Consider the following 17,306-nt stretch of genomic DNA (forward strand, 5'->3'; position numbering starts at 1 on the left):
ACGTATCCCGGACCTCTTCCATCAATGTGAGGACATGCTCAACCATAGAGAGTCACATTTCTCCCAGCATCAATAAGATAGCTCCTTAAAAGATAAATTTCTTCTTGATCTTATAAGGGGTCACATGACTCAACATGATGACACTTAGATGTGTATTATATACACTGTCAATAGTATGTATTTTCATGTAGAGCCCTCTGTCTCCCAAACTTTCTTCCCTGTGCCTTGACTTTTAGAAGACAGAACAGCTATCAGAGTTTTCTGGGTTATAGTTCTCAAATTTGGCTCAAATACAATGTTCTATTTCTTTCTTAGATTGATTCATTTTCAACAAAGTAAAATGCACCAAATCTATTAAATGGGTTAATCGGGTTATCTTTATTTTCTGTCTTTTCCCCTTTATTTTTCAAATTATTTTGTTATCAGGAAAAACTAGTACCCATATTTGAAATCTTGATTAGTTCATAAAAGATTTTTAAAGAAAAACAAGCTTTCAAAAGTTCAGACACTTAAACACCTCCACCAAGTATAGAAATGCTCTTCACAGCCCTAGAAGCAAGACGTTCAGGTAGAAGGCATGATGGACACCTCACAGTCAATATTCTTCAGAAAATGGATACTCAGGGTGATCAATACCCCTGAAAGAGGAGGAGAATTGATTTATTAAATCTGTCTTGTTGTCATAGAGTGCATTACTCTGTTGATGCAGTCAGAATGGGCTCAAACTCAAAATCTACAAAACATTCCCTCCTTCTCCCCCAACAAGCACACATCAGGTGTCTGCTTCATATGCACACTGCACCTGCATGTCCAGTCCCAACATTCACGTGTAATAAGTACTCCATGGTGACTTATATGATATATAATTGCATACAATTTATATGGGAGCACAAGACCTAGGGCTGACTGTGGAGGTCATTTCAGACACAGGTGCAACCTTCAACCCTAAGTGATGAGAATAATCACAGTTAAGGAATACCTTGCTCTTTTTCATGTAAACATTCAACGAAAAAATGTTGAGCATACCCAAAATACAGGATGCCTCCACTGAGGAATTACTATTAAACTGAAGAAATACCACATATATCTAAATAATCATGTCTATAAATTGTGATTACTATTTTCTTATTTTATATGACAACACATTATTTATTCATTAGTCTTACTGCTGTTATCTTTACTTATGGCCTGATTTATCTTTCTAACATGGTCCTTTTCAATTCAATTCATTAAAGAGTGCATTCAGAGCAATTCCATGTGCCAAAAGTTGTGCTGTTGACATAAACCCACAAGGATGAGTAAGTCTAGGCACTCACATCATAATAAAGGAGAACACAGAACACACTTAAAAGTTTTTGAGAACAGAAAAGTAACTTTCATTTATCATTATGTTTTTTCTCAGAATCATGGTATACTTGTAAACACATGCATATGTACATATAAATATCTTCTTTAAGAGCAAGAAGGAGAGTTTTGAGATCTTTCATTTGAAACTAAATATTCATTTTATCACTAATTTGTATTTGCTTCTCTCTAAAATGTTCTCCGATATCTCTCTGGTTGATTAGCCCTCTTTCTCTTCAGTCCTGACATTCTCCTGCAGTAATTAGGCAGCTGGAATCCTAGGTTTGTGACTAAGTCAAAATCAAGGAGTTAGGGGCTCCCCAGGGGATGGACCCCTGTTGGACAAAGGCAGCACTAGATTCAGTCTGGACTCAAGAAACTAGAGACCTAGACGATCTTACCAGGGTGTGTCCTGCTAAGGACACAGCAGTCACTCTCTGGAGGGTCAGTTAAGCTCATGATCTACTAGCAATTCATTTGGTGATATTACAAGGATGAAGAAATGTGTTGTAACAGGGGGGAAAGGGATCGATTTGGATGAAATGGATGGTGTCTTGGTACCAGAAATGCCATTAGGGAGAAAAACCATCAGACACTAGGAGGAGGGGGTGCAAGCAGGCCCACTGTGGCTTACTCAGCAATAATGCTTGTTGGCCTTCGTGGGTCCCTCCTCCAAAAAACATCAGCAATATATTTACAATTGTGTTAGGATAAACATGTGGACTCCTGGGTGGCTCACTGTTAAAGAATCCACTTTCCAATGCAGGAGATGCTGAAAATGTGGGTTTGATCCCCGAGTTGGGAAGATCTCATCTCCAGATAAGAAAATGGCAACCCACTCCAGTATTCTTGCTGGGAAATCCCATGGACAGAGGAGCCTGGAGGGCTACAGTTCCTGGGCCACAAGGAGTCAGACACAACTGACCATACACATACGTTAGGATAAACATGAACGTAATCCAAGATGGATTCTTTATTACACAGTCCTTATTTATCATTTCCTCCTGATTCTACAATGATTTAAAGGTGAAATATTCATGTAGGTGCCTGAAAGAACAGTGGGCTACAGGCACTGTGCTCTCGGTGTCTGCTGGGTCCCTCAGCCCTGAGAGGAGGTACACCAGGCACAGGATTACAGGCACAACGTTGTGAATTCACCACAATGTCAAATCTGGGGATCTTACTTGATGGGCTGTCCTGAGCCCCAATCACATTTCTGTTGGTAAGAAATGGAGCCCTGGAGGAAACCTCTGGTCTGAGGTCTGCAGGAAGCCCCTGGTTTACTCCTATGCTGGAAATCAGGACATCCTCCCTAAAACTAAGTTTTAAGAAAGCTTATTCCTCTGCTGAGCTATATGCTAGAGAAAACAGTGTGTGTGTAACATATACAAGTCACTTACTGTTGAAAATCATAGTATCTTATATTACGATTGAGGCCATCGATTGCTTTCATATCTTCTGGAGTCAGTTCAAAGTCAAACACCTGGAAGGAAGGAAGAATCACATTAACCTCTTCCCCAAGGAGCTGGCCTCCCCCTGGGGACTGGAGAATTTCCAGCTGGATGGAGACAAGATGGGACAGGGGAGCCATGTCTGTCATCAGCTTCCGGGTGAACGAGCCTGGGACCCTCTGCTGAGTTCTCACCTCTCATTCCTACACCTTCTCCTTTTCTGTCCACTTTAAACAGATTATAGTGCATCAGTCTCTTGTCTTTCTAAGTGAATTATTTGAGACAGAAAATTAAAAAACACATATCTTCTTTCAAAAACAGAGGGGCAGTTGGACAATTCAGACAAAATACCTGCATTTCACCATGCATTAAACTGTTTTTCTTCTTCCCAATACCCCCTAAATATGATATAACTTTGAACTTAATAAGGATTGTAAGGAGGATCCCTCCCTCTGAAAACCTACCCAATAATCTCATATCAAACTTATTCATTATCTATGAGTAAATCTAACCAAAAAGGATTACATAAGGCCTTTAAGGAGATAAGTTGTGAAATGTGCTTAAAATATTAAAGCACACCTAAATAATTAGAAATTCATCTCATAACCATAGCATGGAAATCTCAATTTTGAAAAGAAATCAGTTTTCTCCAAAGCATTTTAGTGTTTCAATGCACCATGAACCTAAGACTTAAACATGCATTCTTTTGTGAGAGTTGGGAAAGTGATACTAAATTTATATCAAGGAACAACTAGTGAAAAGTAGCAAAGATCTCTTTAAGGAAGGAGAATATACCATTCTGAAAAGCAAGACTTATTTTCCACTATAATAAGTACAGAAAACTGAGTAGTTAAGTAGAAGAGAGGTCAGAAATGTACTTATGGACACTTGATATATTACAGAATTGACAACAAAAATCTGTAGAAAAATATGGACCTTTAGTTTTCCATTTAAATATACATAAATATATATATATATATCCCTTTCCATGTCTTATTAGAAAATCAGTTCCAGCCATATTACAGAATCAAATTTTAAAGGAAACAGTTTTTCAGGGGACAATTTCCCTTCCCCTTGACTTGACCTGAGCTGTAACCTGCCTTGGACAGTGATATTTGTGTTGGACTGTTATATTTCCCAGAAGTGGTGAGTCAGTTCTGAGTCCAGACATGAAGAGGGTTTTTCCCCACTCACTGACTGCGGATCATAGCACTGTGCTGAGATGAAGACTAGGTTAGCTGACCACAGTCTAGCCAAACATATATGAAAAACTAGATGGAAAAGCATGCAGGCTCCTGTGACAAGAGCCACATCCACCTGCTAAAGCAGAATTACCAAGCTGCTCTGCACTGAACTGCAAATGCACGAGAGAACCCAGACAAGAGGACAACAGCTGGGCTGAGTTCAGGCTGATCGTCAAACTATGGAAACAGGAGAAGCATAACTAATCTCTGCATTAAATCCTGAAGCTGGGGAGAGTTTCCTTACAGCTATGGCTAAGAGTACGATAATGGTCTCCTAAATACAAATCAAAAGACAACTCGCAAAAATGGGCACAGCCTTGAATAGGAAATTTGCAACAACAAAAACTCATGGAGATTAAATGTATAAAAATGAAGCTACATTACTATTCAGGGGAATGTAAAATAAAATCATGATAATTTAGAGGTTCAAGATCACTGCTGTAACTTGTGTGTCCCCCAGATTTACTTGTTGGAAACCTCACCCCACTGTGGTGGTGTTAGAAATGGGCCCTTGAAGAGTGATTAATTAGGTTATCATCCATGGTGGGGCCCTCATGAATGAGATTTAAACAATATCATATTCATATAAGAGACTTAGGAGAGCTCTGTTGCCCCCTCCACCAAGTTAAGATACAAGGAGAAGCCTGTGACGTGGAGGAGGACCCTCACCTGACCACATGGGCACCCTGATCTTGGATCTCCACCTCTAGAACTGCAAGACTACCAAGTTCAATTGTTTCTATGCCACACAATGTGGTTAGAGCAGCCTAAACGATCTATGAAAATCACATAACGCAATTTTGTCAATTGAGAACAAAGAAAATGAGATGTCATTTGCACAAGGTGATAGAATAAATGGTTGATGTAATGCTGAAACAAAAATCTGTTTTCTGTCCAACCTGAACCCTCTCCAGCCATACCACTTCTCCTGTTGCCACACAATACATTCATGCATTGAGAAGAATAGGTAACTTGTCTTGACTCAAGAAAAGTCTTGAGAGATGGACATAGAATGACCCTCGTGAAGGATATTCCCTAGGAGTCCTCTGCCCACAGCCCCACCCATCATCACCTGCATGTTCTCCTTGATACGCTTCTTGTTGAAACTCTTGGCCAGAACCACAACCCCACGTTGTATCTGGTAGCGAAGGGCAACCAGAGCTGGGGTTTGCTTGTGCTTTTTGGCAATGGCAGAGAGAACTGGGTCCTCCAAGAGAACAGGATTGTTTGAGTTCACCCTGGAAGGAAATTCAGAAATTCTGAGGAGCTGAGACTAAGTACTCAGTTTCTAAGGAGGCTTCTCAAACAGACTAAGTATGTTCACTCTAGATCGATGCTTCTCAAAGTGTGATCCCTGAGCCAGCAGCATCAGCAGCACCTGGGATCTTGCTAGAAATGCAAATTCCATGGCTTAACTGCAGACAAACTGAATCAGGAACTCAACTGTGGCACCTGGCAGTCTGTGTTTACAAAGCTCTCCCAGGCATTTGATGCATGCTTGTGAAACCAGTACTGCCAATCTTGTGGAATTTTTTTTTCTGTTTTCACTTCTCAGTAGTTGTTTTTCTCTTATAATCACAGCTCTAAAGTAAGTACAAGGGCATGAAAAGAAAATGACATGGAGAAGACCAGGAAAATTTTAAATTTTTGCTGTTCTCAAGTGTTGATAAAAATTGAGTTGTCCAAAAATGAGAACTATTCATTTCATTGTTGTTTGCATTATGCAATACTCCTACAAATAAATGTTTACTAAAATGATTCAGCTTGTTATTTTTTGATCATCATAGACCTGGGAGGTATTTAATATTATCCTGATTTTAGACATAAGGTAAGGAAAGCTTGAAAAGTTTATTATTCATTAGTAATGTATTCATTGGTTAATAAATAAGTAAATCATGACTTAAGTTTATGTCTTAGTTCTCAACTATGGAATTATATATAAATTTCTTTCAGACTTGCATTTTAACATTTTACAAGATACATGATATGTAAAAATTGGCTGGGTGATGGATGGGAAGACAAAAGAGAAGGGTTTCTCCCATCTCTCTTCTCTTCCCCTGCCAAATGAGAGTTATCTCCAGAGCACTGTTATATTGTGATAAAGATAGTTCTTCAAAAATTGAGTTTTAGAGAATCTCTTTGTTGTCTAGAGTGATGTTCATACCATTCTGATAATAGTTGGGATCCCAGAGCAGCATAAGCAACTAGGACAATATCATGTGACTTGCAGAACTCTAACAGTTTGCTCTGGTTGAGGTAAGGGTGACATTCCACCTGTAGAATGGAAGATAGATGAGTGTTAGTTTATATGAAAAGAATATATTAATATTACAAAGATTAAAAGTTTAAAAAACTCTAAAGAAAAAAACTGTGTCACATCAAATTACAACTTAAAACATCAACCTGAAGTCATGATATTTTTTAAAAAAGAAATTTTATTGCTGTTTCCTGAAAAGATAAAAAGAAAAATAATGACATTCTTGAGAAAAAGCAGCTCTAGGAACCAGATCTCAGTTGCTGGACACCACCAGGACACATGCCTAATTCCAGATCTGGGACAGGAGAAGAGCTCTCAGAATCGTGGACATCAGACTGTGCCAGACAGCAAGAAATTGCACAAAGACTTATGGACAAATGACTTGAAGACAAAAGAACTGGTGACATTTGGGTAGACTTGAGCATCAGAAGGAATCATGAGTGAAAACAAGTATAGTACACAGAGTAAATAAAAATCCCTGAAGCCTTAGTGATGAGACAGGTGGAAAGAACAAAAATATTTTCCTCCAGGGCTGATGATTATTACAATAAATCCTTTCTCAGAAACTGACAATTAGTGACAAGGAGTTAAGTTTTACCCTGTCTTGTAGGAATAAGTGTGGAGGCTTCCCAGGTGGTGCTAGTTGTAAAGAACCCACCTGCCAACATGAGAGATGCAGGTTTGATCCCTGGGTCAGGAAGATCCCCTGGAGGAGGGCATGGCAACCCACTCCAGTATACTTGTCTGGAGAATCCCGTGAACAGAGGAGCCTGACAGGCTACAGTCCACAGGGTCGCAAAGAGCCAGACATGGCTGAGCACATGCACATGCATACTAATTAATGTCACAAAACAATGAGAAATACAGTGTATCTGTCAAAAACTTGTCTAGATATTTTGGTAACAGAATGCTTCGATGGTCATTCTAGGTGAAAAGACCTTGAGAAACGTGGCTCAGTGTGACATGGGAACCACATAAGATATAGTCAAAAAAGTGTTATAGATCTTTATTTACTAAATATACAATACATAATAAATACATAAAATTAAATATATTTATATTCCCTGTTGTAATCTTAGCTCTTCTAATATCTTACATTTATCATAATAAAAAATATGGACAAAATTGATGTTAGAATCACATTAATATTTTAATTTCTAAAATTGAAAAATATATATAATTGATATATGTATATTTCTTGAATTTTATAAGTTACACTCAGCTTGCAAAGAATTCTGCTATAGGAGATTCTTTATCCTTGACTTCAAGTTGTACATTAAAGACATTATGGTACATTTGAAGTAAGACCATTTCACCAGGATAAAGATTACATGATATATATATCACATCTCAGTTATATATGTAGATAGGTCAAACTTAGAATTAAACATTAGAGAGATGGTCACCAGGGGTTGGGAGGAAGGAGGAATCCAGATTTGTTAATCATGCATGTGAAGTCTCAATTATACAAGATGAATAAATTCTAGATCTGATGTACACCACTGTCTGTATAGTAAACACTGTATTGTACTGAATACTTAAACATTTTTTATGAGGTTAGATCTCATGTTTTGTCACTACAATAAAGTAAAAATAGAGCCAAAAAAGGAAGAGTGCAGAAACAGACATAGAAAAGGTGTCCTTAACCAGTTTATTTTATGATGGACATTGATGGGAGAACCAGTCCAAGACTGAGTAAATGATAAGATGTACTCTAAGCTAAGTAAATGTTCCTGAGTGAATATCTATGGATAGTATCAGATTAAGCCTTTAACTTCATCCATCTGACTTGACATACCTTCATCATCTCCAGCAAACTTTTCTGTACTATGCTCCATGATGAAGACCAATGAATGTAGACAGACCAAGACTAAGTTTTCAGGCATCCTATGGACATAGACCCCACACAAACACTTAACACCTATCTCCGCTGACTTTTCCCTTTGTTATTTACTTCTCATTCCGTGTTTTCATAGTCTTCCATCCTATACACAGTTCCCTCTGAGGCACTTTCCCATCTGATTAGTGATCAGCCTTTCAACTCAGGGAAAGACCTCCTTCCTCTAAGTTCTGGAGGACTAGTCTAACCCCCTTCCCCTCACCTCCATTACCTTCCCTCAATTCCTACCACAACTTAGCGGGAGGTCCTCCACATAAGTTCCACCCAGATTTTATCAAAGATACTGTTATGGATTATATTCACACCATCCAGACAGAGGCTCAGCTGTGTAGAATCTTCTGTCCACAAAGGTCAGATGAACAGGAGGGGAGGACAGACAGACATCACGCTCCAATGCAAGAAGGAGGTTCTGAAGAGCAAGAGGGAGAGGAGCTGAGCTGCTCACCTGGTTGCAGACAGGCTTGTACTTGAGCCCCGGCTTGCTCAGGATCTTCTCCAACTGCTTGTGGTTGAAGTTGGACACCCCGATGGACTTGGTCAGCCCTGCATCCTTACACTTCTCCAGGGCCTGGGAGGGAGGGGTGGTGAACAGTCACTTGGAGTGAGTAAATCAAGAATAAATGTTGGGGAAAATCTGTAAAAAGTGTCTCATGTCAAGAATTAACATTGATTTTAAGAAAGAAAAAAGGAGAAGAGGGTCATGACACAAGAAGAATTACCATCTCCTCGTTAGAAAAACCCCAGAGAAGACATATTACAAGGAAGGAAAGAGATGCCTGTCTTCACTGTCCCATATTCTCCTCCACTGTTCTTCTCTGTGAACATTTCAGCAATGGTTCCTCCCCACAACCCCAGCATCCCAGCCCTTAAGTGCCTGAACTGCTAAGTCTGATGGTCCACAGCCCATTCCTACAGGTGGAAGAAATGAAAGAATTTCCCCCCACTTAGCTCCTCATCTGGGCTTTCTTCTCCCCAGACTCACCTCCCACGTGTGACAGAAATCCACCGAGTCAAATATCAGTTTTCCACTTTCATCTTTTGGAACAAATTCATTCCCTGGCTGGAATAGAAGCAATCATTGCAGAGCTGTTACCAAATTATGTCTCCACATTTAGCTAGGCTGCAGGGCGTGTCTAGACCAGGCACTAAACCTCTATGAGATAAGTAAAGCAATATTCTAGATACCAATATTAGAAAAGTGATTTGCAAATGGAGTTATGAGAAATGTCTTCAGGAGGCAGGCTCCCACTAATCTCTTACACCTAATATATGTTTTAATGAATATAATTTTCATACATTGTAACGGGGACTCTCAGTGACTTATGTGAATTTTTTTCTGCTCCTCATACTTTGCTCTTGCAAAATGCCTCTCATGCTGGGAATGGAAGTAAATTACAATGCTTTATTTCCAGATTAAAGATTGCAAACTTGACCTGGGCTAGATAATCAGACTTCCTTTTCCCTCTGAGCATCTGATGCACTAGAACAGGCACATGAAACAGCAAGGCTCTGTTTAGGTGGATACAGAATGTAGAAGATCCAGACATGTTCTCAAATTTCATGAGTATGAACCTTGAGTTGCCCCAAGGCTATATTTGCCACTAATGGAAAGTGTTCAGTGAAAATAAAGCAAAGCAAGAGTAATGACAGGATAACAGATTTTTTTTTAAAGGGTTACATTACTGAAGAGTATTGCAAATCCTTAAATCTATCCATGGCTGGGATGTGCCATCTACATAGTCAAATAGACTCTTCTGCATAGGATGGCTTGAGTAGATTTCTATAACTTAAAATCAAGAGTTCTACGTAATACATTTATTTTGTTGTTGCTGTTGTTTTGTTTTTGGATACAGCCTGCCAGATCTTAGTTCCCAGAACTCCTTCCCTCAACTTGACTTGCCTCAGCAGTGAAAGCATGGAATCCTAACCACTGGACTGCCAGGAAATTCCTGTTGCAGTTCTTAATGGCTAAGTACAGTCTATAATCCTCATCGTGAAGTCAGGCAACAGTAGGCAATGTCTCTCAAGTCGCTCTAAAGGCTGGGAAGTTTAGAACCACCCAGAGGGAGCACCACCAAATCTGCTCCCCTTGAAAGAGTGAAAGGGGGAACAACTCAGACTGTGCAAGTGTGAGGCAGTGTCATTGCTCACCACTCTGTACCAAACTGTCTTCATGAAATCCCCAAGAGATTCAGAAGTCATAATCAGGGATGTGTGCTAAAAAATGTCCATTTATATTTTCTCAAGTTTTTGAGCAAAGCATATGAGATTATTATTGAATGCCTTTCTCTGGGAGGCATGTAACAGAATTAAATATTCAAGGAAGCTCAGTAAAAAGGTGATCAGAAATGATTATTTGGGGGATTCTACTCTAGTGCAATAATCTCTTCAACCTACTAAGAAAATCTTAAGTCAACCATCCATCCAAGTTAATAAGCACTCTGAGGCAAGAAAAAAAAATATGATTGAATACAAAAGCAGATTGCTAACCTTCAGGGACACTGGAGAATGAATAATATAGAGATCAACATAGTCCAGTTGAAGATTTTTCAGTGACTTTTCCAAGGCTGGTCGGACAAATTCTGGTCGAAGGGAAGTGCACCAAAGCTGCAGAGGTTAAACAAAGGAAGCTGCATGAAATGAGTGCAGTAGCTAATTTTATTTGTCTCATTTCACTTAATAATTAGACATTTTTTATTGGTTAGAAATGGATGACCACTAAAAAATTGCCCCCTTTCTTCTAGAGTTCAATTTTAAGTCTAACCTACCCATGTAAACTTCATTATTTGAATTTATCATCACTCCACTATTCACAAAAGAATGAAATGAATCAAGATATAAATAACCTTATCAAATAATTACCAAGCCCATCATCTGAATTATGTTTGAAAGATATTCAGAAGACAAACAGTCTAATTTGATAAAATAGTCAATCTTCTCAGAATTAATTAGTATTACATAACCTAGGGGAAAGTGCTTTGAACATATTAACATGTGCAGAACATAATTCTACACACTTTGGCTAAATCTTGTGTAATATACAAAGTGAAGCCCTAATGCTCTCTTAATGATGGAGCTGAGGTCTGAGATTCAGAATGTGAAGAAATTGAGAAAGTCTCCCAGATGATAAGGAAACTATAATCTAATCGTACTTCTTTCTGTTTGATTCATTAGCTCATACTAAATCACACTGCTCTGGTAGGTTCAGAGAAGTAAAGTGATTTTTAAATTAAAATTAAAATTTGAACACAGCAATGATGAAATAGTTATATTCACTCTCTCTTTTAGGAGGGGGAAGAGAAGAGGATACTAGATTTAAGATGTAAATATGTGGAAAAAAACAACATTCACCTAACTACTGATCCTATTACCCGTCACCTTCACACAATCACTGCACATATGTGCACACACACACGACACACAGAACCTTTGAAGTGTAGAATATGTCTTCTCTCTTCACAGTGCCATCTGCAATCTTGCTTCGAATGGCCTGGCCAACCTGTTCTTCATTTTGATACAAGTGAGCACTGTCTATATGGCGGAACCCAATCTCTATAGCAAATCTGGTGGCCTCCAGAGCTTCACTCTTAGGAACCTACATGAGTAACAAAGGTAGAAGTTGAATATCCACATGATTAAGAGATTGCTAAGGCATGAGACTGATCATCCCAAGAACCAACTTCTCTTCATGCATTTGGTTCATTCTGCAAGTGTGTGGTGATGAACCCATGACAGTTTCTGTGAATGTTCCTGGTCAGTGTTTAAATGGACACCCAGGAACCCTTCGAACCCAGGTGACCAGTGGTTGATCTCAGGCATCAGAGGACCCAAGACCACCTCCAGTTTCAGTCATTTGCTGATACAATCCAAAGGACTCAAAATAAAGTTGTAGTCATGTATACAACTTACACTGTGAGATGTCTGGGGCAAAATCAACTAAAGTATGGGGGCATGGTAAAAGCATCAAAGGGCTTCCCTTGTGGTTCAGCTGGTAAAGATCTGCCTGCAATGCAGGAGACCTGGGTTTGATCCCTGGGTTGGTAAGATCTCCTGGAGAAGGGGAATGCTACCCACTCCAGTATTCTGGCCTAGAGAATTCCATGGACTGTACAGTGCATAGGGTCACAAAGAGTCGAACACAACTGAGAGACTTTCACTTCAATTCACTTCAAAAGCGTCAAGAAACCAGGTGAAAGCTTTTGAGACCTCTGTCTATGAGTGCAGCCACACAGAATACATCTAAAACTATCTATTCAAGCTGTAAAAAGTGATGCTCTCATATAATTGCCTATTGCAAATGATTACCACAATTAAGCTACCAGAAGATCCATAACCCCGCATACGTTACTTTTGTGTGTGGTGAGAACATTTAAGATTTACGCTCTTAGCAAATCTTGAACAGAATCTATTATTATTAACTAGAGTCACCACGCTGTATATCCGGTCTCCAGCCTTATGTATCTTATCAGTGAAGGTCTGTACCTTTGACAAACATCTTTCCATTCTTGAGAGCCTTGCCCTCAGTTTCTGAGCACTATGTCTATGCTTCTATGAGTCAAATTTTAGATTCCACCTATAAAAAGATCATGAAATATTTGTTCTCTATGCCTGGCTTATTTCATTTAATGTTCTCCAGGTTCATCTGTGTGGTTGCAAATGGTGAGATTAACTTTCCTTTTAAGGCTGACTAATATTGTATTTATGTTTCTATAATTCAGAATCTTTTATTTTCAAGGAGGTAGATGTTTGGTCTAACTTTCCTCTGTTGGGTCTCAGTCCTGGTTTTCCTTAAGATCATTTGCCTTGTGGGATGTACTAAGGAATGAACAAATGAGCTTCAGTAATGACCTGGGCCCTTCCCTCTCCTCATCACACTTTGCACTACAAGTAAACAAGCCCTGTATTCTGTCTGAAAAATGTCTCTGAATATTGTCTTCTGTTTTAGAAATTAGAAAAGTGAGACTCAAAGTTTCAGGACCAGTCCCTTGTCACAACTACATACTCTAAAGACAAGATGGACAGCAAACTTTCTGGTGTCAGGTCTAGAGATGTGTTCACTAGCACCTCTTATGCCTGAGTATTGCAGACTATAATAAAAAGACACTGAAAATCCCAATAACTCAAAATTGGATGTAAGATAGTAGCTTATCCCCTCAAATGATACTAAAGCTTCCATTAGGAGACGTTTCTAAGCAGGAACAGAAGTACAAGGCTAAATATCCTGAAATGGAGCATGCACCCCGCAGTAGAAAAGCAGTTCTTCCCATTAGTTTTCTGCCACCTCCTCTTCAGGAAATTTTACCTCAATACTTCTCTGGGTCATGTCTTTTTGGAAAGAGGAAAGAGTTCTGGAATTAATGAAATATATAGAGAAACCTGGCCATTGCAATCTCTCTCAAAGCAAAGTAGCTGACAGTCAGTGTTCTTGGCAGCCGAGTCTCACCTCTTCTGCCAAGCTGGGAAAGAGACAGAAACTGGAGGGGAACCCAGAGTAATCTGCAGGTGAGCACAGCCTCAGACCCTGATGCAGAGTGGAACCTGGATCTTCTCTCCTGGTTAGTGGAACCATGTGATCCTCCCAGGGTCACACAGGAACTCAGCGCTTGACAACCCAAGTCCCTTTCCACTCATGTCACATCCACTACTATTTATATTATATCTCAACCCCAAACCACTACTCTTACCTCCTCAGGTGCATAGGTTCCAAATCCCAGGACAGGAATGAAATGGCCATCATTAAGCTTCACCTTCTGGCTTTTGGGATCCATTGCCTGTTGCTCCTCTGAGTAAGCAGACTCTGATTTTTTTCTTCGGCCTTCAGAGGTTATAAATAACAGGAAGTTAACACACCAGCTGCACTGTCCAGTGTTAGCAGATACATTGTAGGAGGAGGAGCATGATTAAACCAATAGCTTTGGAGATAGAAGATTGAAGTCAGTTAACTTGTTTGATTTTTTTTTTATCAGTATAACCTTATGTATCATATAATGATGAGATGGGCTAACAATTATTGACCATATGTTATATGGAAACTTCCACATAATAATAATTTCATTTTTCTGATTATGAAGCCCAATCTTGATTCAACATCAACTGAAACAATTACCTTACAGTGTTAACACCCACACATATACAAATCACACATTTTCAAAGTGTTTCATATTAATAAGCATGTTTCAAAATGTAATCCCTTAATGAAGAATCAAAACATCAAATGAAAAGAAATTTTCCTTTTTATATTTCCTAACAGAAAGTTATTTTTCTTTACAGACCTGAGAAGAGTGAAACCCTGAAAAGGATACTAAAGGCAGGCATTTTTGCAAAGTCCTTACTGACGTGTGCTGTGCCTAGTTGCTAAGTCATCTCTGACTCTTTGCCAGCCCATGGACTATAGTTGGCCAGGCTCCTCTGTCCATAGGATTCTCCAAGAAAGAATACCAGAGTGGGTTGCCATTCTCTTCTCCAGAGGATCTTCCTGACCCAGGGATCAAACCAGGGTCTCCTGTGGTGCAGGCAGATTCTCTACTGTCTGAGTTACAAGGAAGTCCCCTGCAGGAAAGGCTATGTATTATAGGTATATTTACATATGGGGCCAGGGACAAAGGAGTAAGGGTGAAGACATAGACTAAACCATGTATAAGTAAAACGCTGAGTAGAACTGGGGTGTGGTTTTGGGGATAGTAAGGCATTCACAAACAGTCACAAATTCAGGAGAATCAGAAAGCTACCCATAGGCCGGGCAAGATGTTGACTCAGGAATGAACTGAGTTGCTCTTAATTTTCCTGTTGGGCTGATCCCAGGACTAGGAGCATGGGAAACCAACTAGCTAAGTTCAGTCAGGACAAGGAATCAATCTGCCAAGAGCAAGTATTTGCCTCGTATTTCAAGTAGCCAATATGAACACAAACAGACACACAAGACCATTCACACTCGGCATAGAAGAAAGGAAGGAAAGGAAGAAAGAAGGGAGGAAGAAAAACAGAAAGGGAAAAAGAAATAAAGAAAGGAAACCATGATCCAGGAAAGGAAGAAAATAAATCAGCACTGACTCTTCCTGAACAATCACAGGAGCCACACTTAGTGAACAGTGAGTGTCACACACTGTCCTGGGGAGGAGCTCCTGGTGGGCAAGAGGACGCTGAGCTCAGCTCCCCGAGGAGCTGAGGAACAGAGGCTCGGAGGTTCTCCCTGGAGAAACCCATGAACACCACGCACTGGGCACTGCAGCCCTGGGACGACCTCAGGAGGTCACAGCCCCGCAGCTGCTGTGAACCCAGGGGGACCCGCAGGAGGCCCAGGAGCCTGACTCCTCTCCTGAGACACACACCCACTCCTGCTCCTGGAACAGGCTGAGGGGGCGGCAGGACTCTTCCCAGGACTCGGCCAGTTTACTGGGCAGCCTGTGTGCCCCCTGGCCCACAGATGCCCCCTCAGCGCCTCTGGATCCAGTTCACCCCCCTGGGGCGAGGGGCCACCCATGCTGGGCAGAGTGGGCAGTGGGAGCTACAGAGCCGGCTGACACCAGCAGGATATCTGGATGCGGCAGGGCCGCCATCAGAGAGGGGCCCAAGGAGCAGGATCTGGGGCTCTGACGGTGTGCCAGGTCTGCACCACAAGCACGGCCGCCCGCACCAGGGGTTGCTTCAGCACACCTTGCTCCATCTCTGCCACCCTCTGGGGCAAAGGTGCTAGAGTGGGGGAGGGGGGTGTACACTTAGAAAGTGGAACCAAGTTAACGCCATTGTCAGGGCTTCTGCTTCAGCGCCTTGGGACACGCCTGGTCCAGTAGGATGTGGACAGCCACAGAGCACAAGAAAAGCCTCTGCTCACACTTGGCCCTGGATCTAGCCTCCCTCTCAACCTCCCACCAAATTGCCAGCTGCCAGTACACCCTGGGAAAGGCATGACCTTGGCCCACTTCTGCTCCAACTCTGTCCCAAAGCCTCCAGGCACACAGACTGCAGACTGCACAGGGACATGTCCACACAAGGACACCCCTGCAAGACTGGTATAGGTAACTTTTTCACCTAACTTCATACAGTTGGAGGAAGTTAAGCAAATTGAGGAGACAGAGGAATTTGTTCAAGTTAAAGAATAAGAAAAAAAAAAAAAAAAGCCCTGCAAAAATACTTAATAAGACAGGTAACTCACCAAAATAATTTACCATATTTCAAAGAATTAGTAATAAGAATTCTAACTTCACAAGGGAAAAGAATAGATGAATACAATGAAGAGTGTTAAGAAGTAATTAGAAAATATTAAAAACAATAACCAGTCTGAACTGAAGATTATGATAACTCAGAGAGAAAAACACACTAGGAGGAAATAATAGCAGGCTAGGGGATACAGAATTCAGAAGTGATCTGAAAGATACCATTATTAAAATCATGCAATAAAAACAGCAAAAAGAAAAGCAAATTTTAAAGAAGAGAATGGTTTAATGGGAGGGAGGCTCCAAAGGGAGGGGACCTATGTATACAAGTGGCTGATTCATTTTGTTGTACAGCAGAAACTAACACACCCTTGTAAAGCAATTATCCTCCAATTTAAAAAAAGAGAACCATTTAAGGGACCACAGGGACAACATCAGGTATACTAACATCCACATTCTAGGAGTCCCAGAAGGAGGAGAGAGAGAAAGGGGCAGAAAAGACATTGGATGAAATTATGACCCCAAATAACCAGAACCCAAAGAAGGGAAAATGTATCCAGGTGCGGAAGCACAGAGTCTCAAATAACATAAAACCAAAGCTGCCCACACCAAGATATATCGCAGTCAAAATGACAAAAGTTACAGATAAAAGAATTCTCAAGGCAGCAAGAAAAAAACAACATGTCACAGACAAGGAAAACCACATCAGATTATTGGCTGATTTTCCTGCAGAAACTATGTAGGCAGAAGACTATGCCATGATCTTTCTGAAGTACCAAAAGGAAAAAATTAAACACAAGATAACCTACAAGATTATCATTCAGAATTGAAGGAGACCTAAAAAGCTTCTCAGACAAGCAAAAACTAAAAGAATTCATCAATAATAAAATAATCAGAAAAGAAATGTTAAAGGATCTTCTCTAAGTGGAAAAAATGATGCCACCAAGAAGTAGGAGT

At 40.3% G+C, this 17,306-nt stretch overlaps 1 protein-coding gene across 1 annotated transcript; it reads right to left on the reverse strand.

Annotated features, from left to right (window-relative positions):
• Positions 1-354: 354 nt before the first annotated feature.
• LOC110142559 (prostaglandin F synthase 1) lies at positions 355-14,021 on the reverse strand. Its single transcript, XM_020901804.2, has 9 exons — positions 13,881-14,021; positions 11,624-11,791; positions 10,687-10,803; positions 9,179-9,256; positions 8,642-8,764; positions 6,204-6,313; positions 5,112-5,277; positions 2,745-2,827; positions 355-638 (listed from the first exon to the last, which is right to left on the reverse strand). Exons 1-9 carry the CDS (start codon positions 13,962-13,964, stop codon positions 596-598), a joined length of 972 nt encoding a protein of 323 aa, XP_020757463.2. The 5' UTR covers positions 13,965-14,021; the 3' UTR covers positions 355-595.
• Between the last annotated feature and the right edge of the window lie 3,285 nt (positions 14,022-17,306).

Source organism: Odocoileus virginianus, chromosome 9, assembly GCF_023699985.2.
Source record: "Odocoileus virginianus isolate 20LAN1187 ecotype Illinois chromosome 9, Ovbor_1.2, whole genome shotgun sequence".
Classification (NCBI taxonomy): Eukaryota; Metazoa; Chordata; class Mammalia; order Artiodactyla; family Cervidae; genus Odocoileus; species Odocoileus virginianus.